The sequence below is a fragment of the Trachemys scripta genome, chromosome 19 (genome assembly GCF_013100865.1).
Source record: "Trachemys scripta elegans isolate TJP31775 chromosome 19, CAS_Tse_1.0, whole genome shotgun sequence".
Classification (NCBI taxonomy): Eukaryota; Metazoa; Chordata; order Testudines; family Emydidae; genus Trachemys; species Trachemys scripta.
Window position 1 is genome coordinate 1,868,780 of NC_048316.1, and position 18,217 is coordinate 1,886,996.

Below are 18,217 nucleotides of genomic sequence, written 5' to 3' on the forward strand. Positions count from 1 at the left end.
CCACTGGAACGCAGCAAACTCTAGTAAGCGATCTTATGAAAACAAAGATTTGATTTGCAGGGCACATTGCAAGAGGTTCAGCGGATGCCGCATGTTTACGGGCACTGAAAAGGAAAGCTAGTGGCAGAAGAACAGGAGGCAGAAAAGAAGATCTTGGATGGATGATGTGGTATCCTGGGTGGCTCAAATGGATTATTCATCCACAGATATTAGCAGAGGATTTGGGTTGCCGTGGTTGCAAACCTCCAGGAATGGAGATGCCACCTAGGAAGACGCAGTACCTGGAGGTCATGGTCGGGGCCCATAGTGCTGGGTACCGTGCGGTGAGTGACAGACCCTACCCCAGATCAGTCCCGGTCTGCAAGGCATGATCCTCCATATCCCCGCTGAGGCATGTTGGGGTGTGAGTGTGGAATTTACACAGCTGTGGCCTGTGCTGTTTCTGCCCTGGGGATAAATACACCTGGTGCAAATAAGCGGCAGTGTCCAAAACTGCCGATCGGGCGCCTCTGACAAGCACTAAACTGATTTTTATGATAGCAAAGTTAAAAATGCAAATGCTGCCCTGGTGAGCGAGCCAGCCTCCCCTCCTCTAGCAGGAATTTGCTCCTGGCCTTGCAGCCCATTCATGATGTTACTTGAAGCAGGATTTAACAAACAGCGATGATGCTGATACTCCATGCCAGGCGATGTTAAGCAGTCAATTTATAAAGATCAAATTAAGTTCATTTGAATTTGACTTACACCATTATGTTAATGAACCATTAATTAACAGGGGAAGCACTATAGTTAGTCTTGATTAATATGAATCAGTTTGCATATTCTGGCTGTATTTTTCTTTTCCAAATTCTGAAACATTAATAATTGGGTGGTTTGTGCTACAGGGCTGGCCGTCCGTGAGTGCGTGCAGCTCCTTGGCTCTGGAACTGGCAGTAGATGCGCCAGCCCACTGGGGAAATGGCCTCTATCGTACCACGCTGCAGAGCGGTTGTTTTAATTTAATAGACCAGGCCTCTTCCTTTTGTTTCAATAGCAACATGTTAATTCCTAACCCCAGCAGTCCAGACTTGCTGTCTGCCATCTGGAACCCAGTGTGGAGAAAGCTCAGAGGAGTGGACGGGAAACAGGCAACACTTTTGACATGCAAAAAGTCATTCCAGCCTTGCAGGATGGGTGTAGATGAGTGGCTCTTTCATGCCCCGATTCAGGAAAGCGCTTAAGCGCGTGCTTCACTTGACCATGCGCGTAGGGTTTTTTCTGGATAGACAAGTGAGGGCTTGAGTGAGCTTGTGGGATTCAGACCAAATCGCTATGTATCCAGCCTAGCAACGGTGCCGTGCACATCCCCTCTCCCTGTAGACAGGAGGCTCCAAGTGCATTGGGCAAGTTCACGTAGAGAGGAGACAGCCAAACGCTTGCACTCACTTGCAGCCTGGTGTTAGCTGCCGTCGTCAAGATGCTACCAAGTGCTCTGGAGCAGCTAATGAGCAGGAGGGGGCAGTCCCCCAAAGAGAGACCTTGGCGGAATAATCATGATTTCCTGTGTAAGATTTTGGACCGTTGATGAGAATGACACCGGCTGGGGCACTGTCGGCACCAGTGACCCACAGGGCCCATGTCCTTTCCAGCAGATGGGCGGAGAGCATGGAGCCATTTGCCAGAGTAGGAAACCTAGAGAAGCTTTCAGTTTGCATTGCTTGTATGGACTTGGAGATGGGGGAGGGGGGATTGGCACTGTTATCGGGCAATCAGCACCTCTGCCCTCCTCCGCTTGTGGAGTGCCCCTGCCCCCAGCCTTGAGCCATCACCTGGCTTGGGCAGAATCACGCGTGTTTCCCCTTCGCAGACTGGGCCCTGCCTGGCATTCCCCTGGTACTCGCCTCTGCAGATCTGACTTGGGTCATACCCTGCAGTCTGTTCCCTCCAGTGGTAATTAGTGAACTGACCCCCTCCTTAAAGCAAAGTATAATTTACTAGAACAAAAGCATGTCAGAGAAAACAGGTCTTAAAAGCAATAAACCAACCTCTACGCATACCTGCCTCTCCCTGAGGCTTACCCTTCCCTGGGTCTGGAAAGGTCAATCTCCCAGGGAGGGCTGACAGCTTGTCCTCCTGTTAGAACTTACTGACCCATCTTCTCCAGGGACGTGCTTTTTAACTCCTTACTGTCCTTTGCTCTCTAGCTCCCAGCCTGGCAAGCCAGCTGTGCCCTTCGCCTGGAAGTAGGCCATTGCCTTGGAACTGCCACCCACAGTGTTTGGTGGGAGGTTGCTTATCCGGGGAGAATATGTGCCTGCATTTCTGTTTGTTCTTTCTTATTAAGCTAGAGCAACACATTCAGACAGGAAAGTCTTAGAATCCAGTACAGAAGAACTTCCCCTGGCTGACTTGGTCACACATACTGTTCCTAAAGCTGTTACATCTCAGGGTCCTCATTGTTACCTAGCAGCTCCTTCAGCATTCATCATTTTATTGCATCTTCGTTCCCCTTGCATCACTGGGGCGAAGTCTCATGAGATCTGCATGAAGTGCGCTTAGCAGGGTCCGTGTATTTAACCCCTAGCATGTGCTTGCTCTGAACATCAAGCTTGTATTCAGCTTCTAAAAGCGACTGAAATGCCCTGCCCTTGGGAGTGAGGGGGAAAGATGGAATAATTGCTACGTTTGGGCATTAAATCAGGAAAAATACTCTCTGCGGGAGGGTGTTTGCTGGGCAGGGCTTGGGTCGCAGGCTGCGAACCAGCACGTGCATCTTTTAGGCTCACCATCGCCAGGGCCCTGACAATGTGCCCTCTTGGAATCTAATTTTTACCATCCCAAGAAGCCGACAGACTGTTCCAAGTTCTATCCAGAGTCCGCAGTCTCCTCTCCAAATTCTGCAGGAGCAGGGAGGTGCCTAATAGCCAGCATGTGTGTCAAGCTGGATTAGCAGTGCTTGGCTGACACTGGGCAAGAGTTGTCAGTTCTGCTCGTGCTCTGCTGGAGGGAGGAGGGTGTCGCCGCAGCCCCGCTGTCAGGACAGGTGATCCCACTGGAGCTGGCACGTGTCATTTTCTTGTCAAAATTGGGTCTGGGAAAGCGCAGCCAAGTGCTTTATATTTTGCAGACCAAGCTCCCATACACTGAGAAAAACAGCTGCATGTGAGCCTGGAGCATGTTGTCTGAGTCCGTCCTTACAGCTCTGATCTCGACTTTGTCTGCAAATCACCGAAGGAGGGGCCCTGCCCTGCCGCCGACAGAGTGGCTGTGTGGGCCGCCTGCTTTCTGGCGTGTGGTGCAGTCGTCAAGGTCGGGGTGGCTGCTGTTAATTCTGGCTGGAGAAGGCAGGTGTGTTAAGAGGAGACGTGGTTTTGCGGCCAGCCTCCTTATGGCAGGGTGAGTGGTTGGGGGTGCTGTGCTTGTGAAAGACTGTTTTCACTTGTGACTTTTGTGTAATCATTATTTGATACCAGGAGCCCCAGAGAGACCAGCATGACATTTCATCTGATCAGCAGTGGCTTGATTGGCTGATGAACGTGGGAGCTAAGTGTGGGGGCGGGGGAGGGGGGTTGCTACCAGGAGACTGATGTCGCAAAGCTTGCATGGGAGTTTCTCCGTGTAAAGACAAAACCACCGCAGTGAGTATCACGGAGCTTAGTACAATGCAAAGCCACCTGGGTCTCACCTGTCTGCCTTTTGTCAGGAATCTAGGGCCTGATCCTCCGCGAGGCTGCATGCGCTCAGCTCCATTGCCGTCAGCTGGAGTTAGGGGGCTCTCAGAGGAGGAGAATGCTGCCTTTCTTCGCACTTTCTCCACTCCAGGGGCTTTGCACCTGGACACACACACTGCTTCCCTCTGACCAGGCAGGGATGGTGAAATCCCACGTTGAAGGGATGGAGCAGTGGCTGTCAGTGAATCTGTGTGTGGGAGCCTGAGAATGACAGAGGGAGCTCTGGTGCATGGGAAGCAGAGGAGAGGGAAACTCCTGCAGGAGTGACTCAAACTGAACTTTAAAGACCCTGGAACCGAATGTAGGAGAAAGCGCAGATGCTTGTTTGCCTACCTTGTGGCTGATGGCAGCAGGATTGCTGCCCTCTAACCTCTGCCAGCTGCAGCCCTGGTCAGCGCTGCTCTTGGTGAGATTGTTTTGCTGGCGGTAACTGGGGTGGGTTGCGTCGTTGTCCTGCGTGAATTACGCTGAGGACTTTGCAGTAGGAGCTCAAGGGGTGAAAGACTCTCCTGTTCCGTTTGCATGCAAGCCGCTCTCTCATACCTGCTGCGCTGGCGGGGGAACTGGGAATCTCTCCTTGGGCACATCTGCTACTGCCCCTGTTTTTCCTATTTCTTGTCCCTTCTGGGTTCTCTGGACCCTGCTCCTTGTTCCCATCATCCTCTTGATGACCTCATAAGCCTCACCCTGAGACTAGCTATGATGTCACAAGTGGGATGTTGACATCAGGGCAGTGCCCCTGCATCAAGCAACGTGTGGGCCAAGCGGGTCTGGAAACCGGGCCCAAGTGGAGGCAGCCTCAGAAGGCGGCTTTGTTCTCTGCAGGGCACTGCAGGCTTGGAACTGAGTGGGCTTCCCTTGGTGAGGCTGCTCTGGGCCTTTGGCTCTCGTATGGATTGGAGAGGAGCAGGTTGCCGGGTGCCTGGAGGCCTTCACAGGTTGCTGAGCAAAGCTGAGAAGGCCGGTTAGCAGGGCCCCTCTTCCAGACTCGCCCTGCCTCACGCAGTTGTTACCCAGTTGGTTCAGGTGCATGAAGGCCTGTTTCGGTGTTCACAGAGATGTTGAGCACTCAGGAGTGTCCTGGCACCAGACAGTGGCGGATGCAGAGAGGGACGGAGAATGCCTGCTGGACGGGACGCTGCTCTTGCCTTGGACTTGTGTTCGTTACGCTCGGCTGCTTGGCCGTTCCCGGGAGCTCCATGCAGCCCATTGGAGAGCAGGCCTCAGTACGTCTCTGAGTCTGCTCACTCCTGGGGAGGGAGGGACCGTGCCAAGAATAACGGTGGCATAGCAGTGACTGTATCCCTTCCTGTGCAGGGGAGGCAGGGCAGGGAGGCCACGGCGTAGAGGGTGTGGAAGGCCGTGATGCCAGCTCTGCCTGTCAGCCGGGCTGGGCCCCTTTGCTCCAGGTGCTGTACACACGCAGCATGTGGGAGTCTGTAATCACTGCCTCCTCCCGATGCTCCAGCGCTGACCCATGACGCGTGAGGCCAGCAAGGTACCCGCCCCTTCCACCCCGAAGTATGGGGCGAGCATGTGGTGCTGGAGCCACCCTTGGGGGTACAATCTGACACCTGGGTCATCTTCTCCCCCAGACACAGTCTGTGGCTCTCACTCCCTGAGCAAGGCCCTGAGGTGGCAGCTGTAAGTGCCGCCCCCCAAACGCAACACCCAGCAGCGCAGGCAGGGCCTTCAGAGCAGCTGTGTGCTGGGTACCGGCGCCTCCCAGGCGTCCCTGCCCTCTGCTCCCTGGAGAAGGGAAGACAGGGCTGGGATGCTCGGCTTGAACGCTGAGGACTCGCCCACCCCCATGGAGGCTTCTGGGTTGCGGGGCTGTGTAGGGCTCCATTCGGAGCCTGCCCAGAGCAGTTACTCTGCCAGCCCAGGGACCAGGAGCTGGGTCTGCTGGAAAGCAGTGCACATGGCTAGCCCCGGGCCAGGTCTCTACAGCATTCTGCCAGCCAGCCGGCCTGGGGATCCAGCCTGGGCCTCCATTTGTGCAGGGCGCAGAACTAACCTCTGGGGCACACGCAGGCCCTGAGTCGATGGACCAGGCCAGTTTGGGGGCCGTGCGCCCAGCATCTGAGCACCGATGGTTCCATTCTGAGTAACTAACGCATTGGGGTTTGATGTCCCAGGTGGTGAGCTTTGCCAGCCTGAAGTCGGACATGTCCTACAGCTGGATGGTGTTGTGTGTTCTCTGGTGCTCGGTCATCCAGTCCCTGCTCCTCCCTCTCTTCCTCTGGGCCTGCGATCGCTACCGAGCAGACATAAGGTCCATCTGGGAGAAGTGCGTGGCCATCATGTCCAACGACGACGCAGATGAAGGTGAGAGCAAGCGACGTGTGCTGACACCTGCTGGATGCCCATGGCAGCTGCCTGAGCCAGCCTGCGCCCGCCATGGCAGTCCCCTTCCCGGGGTGCTTGTCCTGTGTCCGCTGAGCGGCGGGCTGTGCCAGTGACAATGCACCCTCTGCATTTTAACATGGGGGTGGGGAGGGCTGGGTGATGGGCAATGAAGTGGCTGCAAATGCTTTTCTATGGTTGGTCAGCCAAAGCCAGGCATAGCCAAGACGATTCCAAGCATGGTGGTGGGCAAACGGGTCACTTGCCGGGAGTCGTCTCCTGTCTGGAGTTACCAGGCACCCACATGCCATTAACTGTTACTGTGCCACATTCTTCCACCCTCCCGCGGGTGGGGTTGGAGCACCAGTGGGGGTGCAGCCTGGGTGGGCTTGGCAGCCCTCCATGATACCAGTGGTGGCTCGAGTGGGGCACGGTCCCCATCCCTGAACGGGCGCTCCTTAGTGATGCCCGTTCTGAACCAACCCATCCTTTGCCGCTCTGCAGTCATGAGTTTTCTCTAAAGCCCCCCCATCTGCAGCCCTGGGACGTGAATCCCATCTCCCGGCCTTGTCTCTGAGGAGGTGGAATCGCTGTGTTCTCATCAGCCACCACTGGTATCATGGAGGGCTGCCAAGCCCACCCAGGCTGCACCCACACTGGTGCAGACTGCAGATGGAGCGGCGCGTGGAATTGGGCTGGAGATTCATTGTAATTTAGCCCTGAGCGACCCTGGCACCTCGGGCTAAGAACAGTCGATGATGTAGCGCTCTTGGTACCGCTGGACAGGGCCGGTGCAACCATTTAGGTGAGCTAGGCGGTGGCCTAGGGCACTAGGATTTGGGGGGCATCATTTTCTTCGGCAGTGACCGCAGTGGCTGGATCTTCGGCCGCCCCGGTTGCCGCCGGCATTTAGGCGGAGGGAGCTGGGGCAGTGGAGCTCAGGCAGGGCTGCCTGCAGCAAGGGGGGGGCGGCACGCAGGGGAACTCCCAGCTCACCCCTGCCCCACCTCCTCCCCGAGCACTCCGTGCCTGCCTCCCAGGCTTACGGCGCCTAAGCTGATTGGCTCCACAAGCCTGGGAGGCGGGAGAAGTGAAGCAGCGACGGCGTGCTCGGGGAGGAGGCGGGGCAGGGGTGAGCTGTCACCGGGGGGGTGCTTCAGGGTGGAGGGGGGGAGCCGCTGTGCGGGGGGCGCCTCAGGGTGGGAGCTCGGGGACGGGGGGACGGGGGGACGGGGGCACAAGGTGGAAGTTTTGCCTAAGACGCAAAACATCCTTCCACTGGCCCTGCCGCTGGAGAATCTCCTGCCTAGACTCCGCTAGCAGAGCTCTGCCCACCAGAGCACCACGTCTCCCTCCTGGGTCTAAATTGCACGTGCTTTTTTCCCTTCCAAACTAATTGTGACACCAACCCCTTGCAGAGACCAGCCTGGATGGTGCGATTCACACCGACCTGATGTACGAGAGGCCTTACGACTATAACTACGGAGGGGACATCTTAGCACTGGAGCACATTGCCAAGTACGACTTCTCGGCCCTGGAGAGAGGAATCCCTCAGGTGTATCCTGTGCGATCGGTGCAGGAGAACAAAATGCAGTATCTGCAGGTAATGGGCTCCGGGATGGGCCGTGGCTGAACAGCAGCCTTCCCCTCTGAGCAGTCTTGGAACGTGCTCTTGGAAAGAGAAAGGGCCAACAAAGTATGAAAAAATGTGTGAATCGCTTGGCTGTGGCTCAGCATTCCAGGTGCAACAGGAGCCCGCGGCGCCGCCAGGTGTGTCCCCCGCGGCGCCGGCAGGTGTGTCCCACGCGGCGCCCCCTCGGCGCTGCCAGGTGTGTCCCCGCACGACGCCCCCGCGGCGCCGGCAGGTGTGTCCCACGCGACGCCCCCTCGGCGCTGCCAGGTGTGTCCCCGCACGACGCCCCCGCGGCGCCGGCAGGTGTGTCCCACGCGACGCCCCCGCGGCGCCGGCAAGTGTATCTGGGCACATTCAGCTCACTCCTGTTGGACAGTCCATGTCTGTCCAGTTTGCGAATGTACCTTGCCTGCTGTCAAGTGTCCAGACGGCGAGCACTGGCTTGCCTGCCCTGCGTCCCAGGCACAGCCAGGAAGAGCCCAGTTGGTGCTGTGTGGATGAGCATGTCTTACCATTCCATGGAGTTCAGTGGAAAGTTAGTGGGTGACGGCAGCGCAGCAGACGGGTGAATGGGAGCAAAGTAACTGTATAAAAGATGGACTGGCCATTACTGGAGCCGTTTAAAGTCCCTGGACAAAGTAACTGTCCCTTGGCTCGCTGACCCCTAGGTGAGACCTTGCTTGACCTTTGCTTATTCTGCTTTGCTGTTGTGTGCTCTCTCATTGATCAGTGACCTTGTAAGATGCAAACCTCCCCTCCCCCACTTTATTCTGTTTGTATTTTTTTTTAGTATACTTGATTATAGTGCTGACCACACCGAAGGAGGGCAGCCCTGAGGAATTAAACAATTGACAAGTAATAATTCATTTATTGGAAGTTTTTATAAACATTAATTACAAACCTACCAGAATGTGCCACATTCTGATTGGCGGAAAATCAGTCAGGATTTTCTAGGGCATGGCCGATTTTCACAGCTGCCCCATTGCACTCCGGCTGCTCCACACAATCACTTGTAAGAAAAGGTTTAATATTGGCCAGCAGATCAGCCTGGAGTACGTCAATTCACTCTGCTTGTCCAGTTTTGAGGGATCCGTGGAGTTTCCTTGTAACTGTCAAATTAACTTTTGGCAGTTGCTTGCACCCATCAGGGGTCTCAGCCCAAGAACAGCTGACTGGAGCTCCCCTCGTGGCGGGCTCCTGACTGTTCCAAAATGGAGCTCACACCCCAGGATACAGCACCCTCTGAATTTGCTGTGATTCCAGACTTGGCCTTTAAAACAGCAAAGTACATTGTGCAAGATGAGGCCTTGTCCAAATGATAAACCTCTGGACTGTCTCTTATTGCATGCGAAACACCTTGAGAGATGGCCGTAAGAAAGGCTGTGTGTAATCGACTTGCTCTGTATTTTACTGCCTGCTTCTGAGACCCAGTGGAACCGACAGATGTCAGCATTATTCCCTCAGAATCACTTTGCGGTAGCACTGACCCCCCCAAACCCATGTTGTGTCCTAAAACTTTACAGGCTTACTTAAAATTGGAGCAGCTGCGAGTACCAGAAGTTGGGCAGCCGGGTTCATTGCTCTTGTGTGCGCCTATTCCATTTCCACTTTCTCTGTTTCCCAGCAATCAGTTGTTGTTAATTTGCACCATGGTAGTGCCACTGAGGCCAGTCCCCGTTGTGCCAGGCACAGCCCCAAAGAACGTGTCATCCCAACGGACCCAGGGCGGGAGGGGAACATGGACCCAGAGAGGAGAAGCAGTTTGCCCAAGGTCACACAGAGAGTTAGCATTGGAGCCGGGTTTCTTGAGTCCCTGTCCAGTGTCCCGTCCGTCACACCATCCTGCCACTGCACAGTGCGGGAGATCGTTCCGTAGCACAGCGACTCAGCAGGAGTCAGTGAAAACGCACGGCTTTGGAAAGGGATGTTCTTCTCGGCCTTAGCTCCAGTCACGGTGCCACCAGCACAGCACTGGCAGCAGCTCTGGGGACCCTGTGGAACCTCTCCCCGGGGGTTAGACCCTCCCTGTGCCACCCGCATGGAAAATGCTTGAGGAAGCACCATAAATGCCTAATGTGTGTCTGCACTGAGCTGTGTCCAGCTTGCCCTGGCCTCCGGCAGGAGCACCAGGCAGTCAGGACTTTCTCTGATCTGTTTGTATCCAGCACCAAGTCATTGACGTGCCATAAATGTTTTGTTTGACATGACTCCATAGCTCTGACGACGAAGCTCCCAGGCCAGGCGGGGAAGGCTGACCCGTGTTGTATTTTCTCCCCTCTTCTCCAGGTCCCGCCTCTGAGGCGTTATTCTCACGATGAAACGGACATTTGGACTACGGGCCAGATTTCAGCCTACCTCCAGCGCTGGGGGGCAGGTGAGGACGCGGCCAGGCTGGCCCACCTCCTCATCCCGCGGCATTCACGGAGGAGGAGCAGCCTGACCTCCTACCACGAGGAGCGACTCCCCTACCGCAAGCGCCGGAAGTCTGCGGAGAGCGTCATCTCACTCCAGCCGCTCTCCCGCAAGGACCTGTACAAGTGCTTCAGCAAGGAGGAAGTGGTGAACTTCATTGACGAGAGTCCCCTGCCCAGCCCCAGGAAAAGCCCCATGCACTCGTCTTCCGTCTCCCTCCTCCCTGAGTCTTTTCTGCCCCAGGCCAGCGTGCGCTCCAACTTCCCTCTGACCGACTTTGAGCGGGAGCCTCAGGTGCTGCGGAGGTTCTCGGCGCAGGGGAAGGGCTGCACCCTCGCTGTGCCCAGGCCTCTCCGTGCCCAGGAGGACCCCAGATGCCTCTTTCCCGAGGGAAACAGAGACCCCTGCAGGGGACAAACTCCCTTCGAACTCGGGGAGGCCCAGGCACTAGACAGCCGCCCAGCAAGCAGCAGCTGCTCCGAGTCAGGGGGATTTCGGACGAGTTTGAGCATCTCCTGGGGGGAGCAGGACAATCTACAGAAAGGTGGGAGCAAAGGAAGCAGCACTAGCTTTTTAAGCTCCCCTTCTGCTTCATCTGGGTATATAACATTTCATTCCGACTCCATCGGCTCGGCCTCCTAGGAGCAGGTGTGCTGGACCCCAATGCCACCTCTGCCGTGTGTGTTGGTTTTCTATGGCTTTCCTTACGTCCTTCAAAGAGGTGGTCTTGGTTTAGTAGCGGGAGCTGAGCAAAGCACCAAAGAAATCTGACGTTGTCTCATGCATAAAAAAAGGGAGGCCGAGAGACTAATGTGGAATGTCCCAGAAAGGAATGTCTGATCTGAGGATGGTGTAAAAATGTTTGAAATTCCTACTCAGGTGGACAAAACCACAGCCTGGTCCTTCCAGACCCTTTCTGTGTGTGGCTGGCAGGGGAGCCTGGGATGGGGGGATCGGAGCAGGGGCTGCAGCACAGAGCGAATACTCTGCTTTATTCTGGGCAGCAGGATTGTGCCGTCTGTAAAAGGCTGGTGGGGGTTTAGTTGAACCCCATGTTCTCTCCTGGTATTTATTAGTAGCTGTAACACGTGCATCATTTATCTCTCTAGTGATCGCTAACGCTGCATCCTCCTGTTCAGGCTGGGGTTGAAAGTTGAGCTTGCGTTTCCTTTAGAGAAGAATAAAGATATTTCTCATTTTAGTCAGAGCGGTTGGCTCACCAAGGGAAGCAGCCTTATCTCCAAGGTACGGTAGCCTGACACTACAGTGCCTAATAGTGCGGAGCTGGTGTGTGTGTGTGTGTGCGTGTGCGTGTGTGTGTGACTTATCCAAGACCTGGCTCCCTCTCTGTCTGGGGAAAGGAGGATTGAACAGTACGAACTGGCCGGTGTTCGTGCTCTGGGAACAGACCGAGCGCTGTTACGGAGTTGGGTTAGTCACGTGTGTGGTGAATAACAGTCAGATGGAGACATGGGGCTCAGCATATGGCAGGTAAGAAAACATTATGGCAACACTCGGCTGATGTTGTTGCTAGAGCGTGCTGTGCGTCTGGCCATCGCAATGCATCCAGGCTGCTCCAGACAGAAACAGCTGCTTCCTGAGCAGAGCGAACAGATTCAGTTTTGACATTTAGAAAAAATTAGGGTGTTTTCTTCTTCCCCTATTGATGTGATTAAAAACAAGACCCAGGCAGAGATTGCTCTGGGCTGACAAACTCAGCCTCTCCCCCCCTCTCTCCTCCACCGCATTTGAGGGCAAGGCCTTTCTGAGGGCAGAAGAATGGGGTGTGTTTTGCAGGGAACATTGATACACTGGGCAGAATTCAGGCACTGAAAAGCTTTTGTTGCCAGCGAAAGGCTGAGTTAATCACCGACAAAACCAGTGTGTCTCTTCTGTCCTTTCTTGACACTGTCTGTGAGCCACAAAGAGAGGTGGGTCAGGAGGGAAGAGGAGGCGACATTTCCATTTCAATGGCGGTGTCCAGGCCTCTGGGTTAACCTGCTGTTCTGCTACAATGCCACGAACTCCGTGGAGTCAGGATCACTCTGTTCTGCCTGAAGGGAGAGGGGGGTCCAGGGGAAGGCGGGCAGGCGGGGGGGGGGGGGGGGCTAGAGACTTTCTGTGAGCTCCTTTGTTTCACTAGGACTCTCGCTCGTGGGGAGAAGTTACATTCCACTCGTGACCCTTACCAATTTCCAAGTGCTACTTTTTGAGTCTGTGTAGGGTGCATGTGCGTACAGTGTCTTGCATAATGGAAGGGAACTAACAGCATCGAGCTAAGCTAAGAAGCGTATAGAGCCCAGGGCCAGGCAAGGGGAAAGGGGCTCAGTATTTTGTAATACTTGAACCCTCATTGTTGTTTTTTTAATTACTGTGAATTAAATTTTATACCTGATTTCTCTAGGGGAAAAAAAGGAGAAGATTGGTACCTGATAAGCTAATGACACTGGCTCCAGTGGACCAAGAACAGAGGCCAGCTTTAAGACAGGCTAAGTGAATTAGGCCCATTTTTCTGGATTCTGTAATGGCCGGTGACCGCAGACAGATCTGTGATTCACTTAGTGCATCTTCATAACTCACTGCCGAGGCTGAGAGTCGTAGTTCCTAGAGTCAGACTGCTCGTGGGTTCTGCCACAGCCCGAGGATCCATTTCTTGTACAGGCTTGCACAAGACCCGTTTGTACAGGCTCGCACGAGGCTCCATTGCTCTTGTGCATTCGTGTAGATCTCAGCCTTGTTGCTCCGGACCTGCATGAAACTGGAGAATTGGTGCCTCCTGCTCCTTTGGGTTCATGTTGTGAAATCCAGCTAATTTGTATCCTGTGGTTTCACCGCTGATACAGACACAAGCTAAAGGTAAAGTGGCAGGTTCACTCTGTGGAGCTAATTTCTGTGTCCTTAAAACTAAAACAAGCAATGTTTGAAGTGCAAAAAACAAAGCTGGTGATGACTGGTACCCCCCCCCACACACACACACACACTCCTTTTCTTCCCCAACTGCAGCAATCAGAAGCATGGGTCTGGCACAGCCATTTCTGTTCCCTTCCCAGCCCCCGTCTGAACACTGCTAATGGGGGGAACTGAAGCCTCAGCGATGCATCTCTGCTTTGACTTTTCCACTTGAACACTGGTACCCCGTGGCAGGCACTCTGCACTGATTGTGTATCCAGCATTAACAACGCATATGTCCCGGCCCTGCCATGCTTGCTGTTAGCTCCTTGAACCAGTTCAGAGCTGTGGAAGGCTTCAGTGTCCTGCCCTGCAGTTCATAACTGGGATACAATTTTGGCTAATAGGAAAAAACCCTGATTACAGGCAGAGAGAAAACGGAAATATTCACTGATTATTTCCCAAGCCCCGCCAATGTACCCTGGAAAATACTGAGAGTTGCCACGTCGAAGTCTAGTCTGCTCCTCCCAACAGAGCCAAAACGCACCTGCTACAGTAGCACCCCTCCCTGTTATGTGCATCAGCTGATAGATGCTGGTGCCTTGGAAGAGCAGGGAGGAGTGGCCGGCTTTCTGCTGGGCTCTCATCGTGTTTCCTGTTCCAGTTGGCTTGCACCTCTAATGCAGATATTTCTGCCCATCAGTTAATCCACCCACCAGGCTGTTACTCCTGTTTCTCTAGCTGTAGCCCCCCCTCTTCTTCAACTCCTGGGCGTAGGCTGGGGCTTGAGGGTTACAGTATCTGGCTTGCAAAGGGGTTCAATCCTTTTCTGTTGCTTCCCTCAGCCTGGTCTTCTTAAAATCTGTGTTTGAGCTACATACACTCCCTGACGGTGCTTAGCACATCGCTCGCTCCAAAAGAGCCAGAGTGCTTTGCAAACATACGTGAATTGGGCCATTTTACTGGTGGGGAGGTAGAGTCCTTGTCTGTGTCCAGACTGCTTATGGTGCAGCATGACGTCCCCTGGTGTTGGCTGAGCTCTGATGTAAGGATGGGGCCCCTGCCCGGCACCTGCCTGTGTGCATCCTTGTATTTCGGTTCAGGAGTGGCTTATTCCAGTTTAGTTTAACCCTCTTCCTAGTCAATTTCAGCTAAACTGAGATAAGCCTGGCTTAGACCGAAAGACACGTTCACATAGCCTTTTGCACCAGTTTAACTACATCACTTTGAAATCGCATCGCTGGCTACCCTGGTGCTGCTCTGCAGCCCTGAGGCACAGAGACGGGAAGGGTCTTGCCCCCAAAATCGCCCAGGGAGGACAGCCCCAGTCTTGACTCCCAATCCCCTCTGACTTGCTCCCTGGAAGTAGGAAACCTGGAGCATGGCGAGTTCTGTGAACAAGTAACGTCTAGTCTCAGGTTGCAGTGTATGTTAAACACCTTTAGAAATCAGTCCCCCAAAGGCAGCATTAGAGGGCTGGGGAAGGTAAGAGCCATCGGGATTTCCCTGCCATTTTTTACCTTCTATTTTTACCTTCCAGTCTATTACCTCAAAGGTCTGCGTCAGCCTAATCCACCCTGCTGTGCAAAGCGGCTTGGATGTGAATCTCCCTGGAGCCTGCCAGTGCCTCCGAGTTGCCTGGAGTGGGTCACTCTGCCCCATTCCCAGCCATTGCAGGTGGCGGGGACAGAAGTGGCAAGTTGTACATCGAGTTGCTAAGAGAAGACGTGGCCTTTCTGCTCGGCAGCCAGGGTGTTCATAGTGCTCTTCTGTCCTGCAGGGGTTATCAGGAAATGGGCGTATGTTTTTACCCCGAGGTCTGCATTTGCGGAGCAGAAGCCATATGGCTGGTCGTCATATCTGATAGTGTGCCCACGTATAGCCCTTTCCAGACGGCTTGGAAGGGATGAATATTGTGGTTTTTTAATAGCAGCCTATAACAGAGGGAGAATCATTGTTGCAAAAGTTACATTTGACTATAGAACCTACTATTTTGCAGTGTTGTGTAGCAGTGTTGGTCCCCAGATATCAGAGAGACAAGGCGGGTGAGATAATCTTTTATTGGACCCACTTCTGTTGGTGAGAGAGACACTTTCAAGCCCCACAGAGCTGTTCTGCAGGTCTGGGAAAGGTATTCCCAGTGCCCCAGGTTAATACAAAGTGGAACAGATTGTTTAGCATTAACACACATTCCCGGTGAAGTGCTAACCCTCTTTCCCTGGGGAGACTCTTCCCGAGTCCTATCAAGATCGTTAGGACAGTTGTCCTGACTTCCACCCTAAACTTTCCCTTTGATAAACTCACTGCTCTCTGTCAAGTACTTACACTGTGGCTGTTCCCTGCCGCTCTTACTGGTCTCTCTGCTGAGTTATTCATACTTAGCTCTTTCAGTGTTTGGTTAGGTCAGCAGCCCCTCTGAACCTATCATGCTCTGGGCCCCTCTATCTTGATCCCCTCCGATTTGTTTTAGCCACCTGGAATGGGGATGCCCCAAGCTGCATGCCGTATTCACGGGCAGTCCCCACGTGCTGCATAAAGAGGGACATTCCCTCCCTGGTCTGTGATGATGTTATGCTTGTGTGAATGCAACCCGATATATATTGTAAAATATGGTAACATGCATGTATTGGTTTCATGTACTCTTGCATTTCTTTGAGTTAGACCAGCTACACTCTCAGCTGAGATTCCCCGGTGCTAGCAGGAGCTGTCTGAGAACAGAAAATATACATATGCCATAGAACAGTTAGCAGTAGCGCTTTTGACGGGACTCTGTGCCCCAGCGGCTTATTTTCTAGTACGTGAGATTTCGCTAGCTCACAAGCGAGCACTGAAGGGTGTCAGCAGCATGCTCAGGAGGGCTGACAAGACTGTGACCAGGGCCTCTGCCTCGCCCTGTAGTTCTCTGCCATTTCCTTTCCCATCAGCCCCGATTGCCCTGGGGTGGGGGTAAATAGAAAGCATCTCTCCGATAACCTTCCTGCTCTGCACAGGGAGGCCGGTTGGGTCTGGAGGGGCTGCGAGGCAGGACTCCTGGATCCTGTTCATGGCTCCGCTGTTCATTGGACAAGTGACTTGTCCAAGCTCACACCACTTCTGTGTGCCTCGGTTTCCTCAGATGTGGTGGCAGTTTAGTAACGTTTGCCTTTCTCACGGGGCTGTGATCCCTCAGTGAAAAGTGCTTTTGAGTGCAGAGTACCATTGGTACCAGTTCCTTAAAGAATGCTGCCTGCTGCCCCAATTCCCTGCACAGCGAGAGTACTGAGCGGCCCCTGTGTAGCCCCTGGTACCTTGTTAATCAGCACTGATGGGGAAAGGAATTCCAGGGAAAGCATGTGGCTAAACTATCTGCTTTGCCTGAATGTGAAGAAGGAGTGGGAGAATCCTCCTCCGCTGCAAGAAATAGTCTATAACGGATCGCCAGAAAACTCTGCCGCCTTTTCCAGAGAAAGAGTCAACAGACAGAGCCGCAGTTGAGTTGTCACTGATGGTCTGAAGCATACAAATGCAAACAGAATTCAAAGAACCGGTACATTTTACTGAAATAGACTGATTTCAATTATACACATAAAGTGCTGCCAACTGCACTAGACTGAAAATAAAATGCATTTGGAACCAAAATTCAACTCCTCTGAAATTGGAGCCACCCGTTGAATTCTGTTGGGTTTGAGGTGTGTTTCTTTTTGACAAATCTAATCCTGACTGTAAAAGAACAATCCAGATCCTGCCATTAATTCACTTAAACTTCAAAGCCATGAATGAAACATTAAAGAAACACAGTCAGTTTCAGTGTTACATTTGAATCCTTAGTTTTGTCATAAGCAAAAAATACTCAATCTTGAGCTCTTCTCAACTGGGTCCTGGAGAATGAGATTTCTCCTGTTAAGTGAGTGAAGAGAGTCTCTGTGTCTAGGGACAGGTGTGAGGTATGCTTATAATTTGGAATGCACAATGTTTAAATGAACCATTCTAACTAATTCATTTTTCAATTGCAATAAAAAAAAATGAACCACAAACTTAGAAACAAGGGGTTAAACAGAGCGTCTGGGTGGGTGTTTTATTCCTGTTGATAAAATTCCACCACCAGAAAGTGATGTTGTGCCTTTAAGGATTAAAAATATTGATGCTGGTCATTTATTAATAATTCTGTTGGTGACCTCTTTGTGTTTCACCTCTAACCAGGGGAGAACAAGGCTTTAAGCAGTTGTTAACAATTTGTAGTACTGTATCTTTTTAACTATTTTTAGTGTCAAAAGGCAATATTCTGAAAAGAATGTGTTTTGTGCCACCGTATCGCAGAGAGCCAATCCTGATTTTTACTGAATTTTGGAGAAAAAAAAAAGAATACAAAGGCTGCTCCGTTCTTTGGGATAACTAGACAATGTCTTTTTATTGCACAATAATGATTGATGTTTTGTAAATTCCAATGTATTCCAATAAGGTACTTTTGTTGGAACTCAAACTACTTCTTTAAACTGTTCTGTGTGTACTATGCATTTGTAAGATCTCCATTCTGTCAGTGATGTTGATGCTTTGCAACAATTCTTTCTATTGGTCTAAATGGATTTGTCTTAAGTATAAAGTTTAAAGCATTTTATTCACAGTATTTCTGATTGGTTTGTAGTTTGCTCTTTTTTGACAACTTGAGGGTTTCTCTTTGTAAAGGACTGAATAAAAATCCCTTCCGTATTGTTTACACTCCATTCACCTTGCTACTTGGTATGTACATTGTCCTGGCACTTCATTTCTATTTCTTCAGGTGCAGGCCACAGCTTTCCTGCATTCTCATAACCCTGGCCCAGTGCAACAGTGGGAAGCAATTCCTGCTCCCGAGGCACTCTGGGAATAGCAGGAATCCCACTTACATTCCCTGGGACTTGCGCTCCCAAATGATTACGCACTTTTGGAAACCCCCACCCTAAATCATCAAAACTCTGTCCTGGGCCCATTTCTGCTATCACTTGCTCCAGTGGGCTTGCCTGCTCGTCCCAAAACAGAACTTAGTGATATCAAAACTGACAGAACCAGCTCCATTTTGTTTGCATCAGTAAGAATTTCTGGGCAGTTGTCTGCAATGTCCCCCCTTGAAATGGCACTGTAGTGCATGGGGATGGGGAATGACTCCTTGTATTGCTAAGTGCTGAGTGTACCAACTTCAATGTGTTTGAGTCCTGCAGGCGGGCTGTGTGCTGGGGAAAGGCACCAGAACCTGAAGTCCCCAGAACAGAAT

The 18,217-nt window shown here is 52.5% G+C and overlaps 1 protein-coding gene across 1 annotated transcript in view; it reads left to right on the forward strand.

Annotated features, from left to right (window-relative positions):
- Positions 1-12,173, forward strand: part of GPR153 (G protein-coupled receptor 153) — a 44,635-nt gene extending 32,462 nt beyond the window's left edge. The window contains exons 4-6 of the mRNA XM_034753594.1: positions 5,849-6,038; positions 7,475-7,659; positions 9,976-12,173. Of these exons, the coding sequence (XP_034609485.1) occupies positions 5,849-6,038; positions 7,475-7,659; positions 9,976-10,743 (1,143 nt within the window). The 3' untranslated portion in view covers positions 10,744-12,173. The remainder of the gene's footprint in view (positions 1-5,848; positions 6,039-7,474; positions 7,660-9,975) is intronic.
- The last annotated feature ends 6,044 nt before the right edge of the window (positions 12,174-18,217 follow it).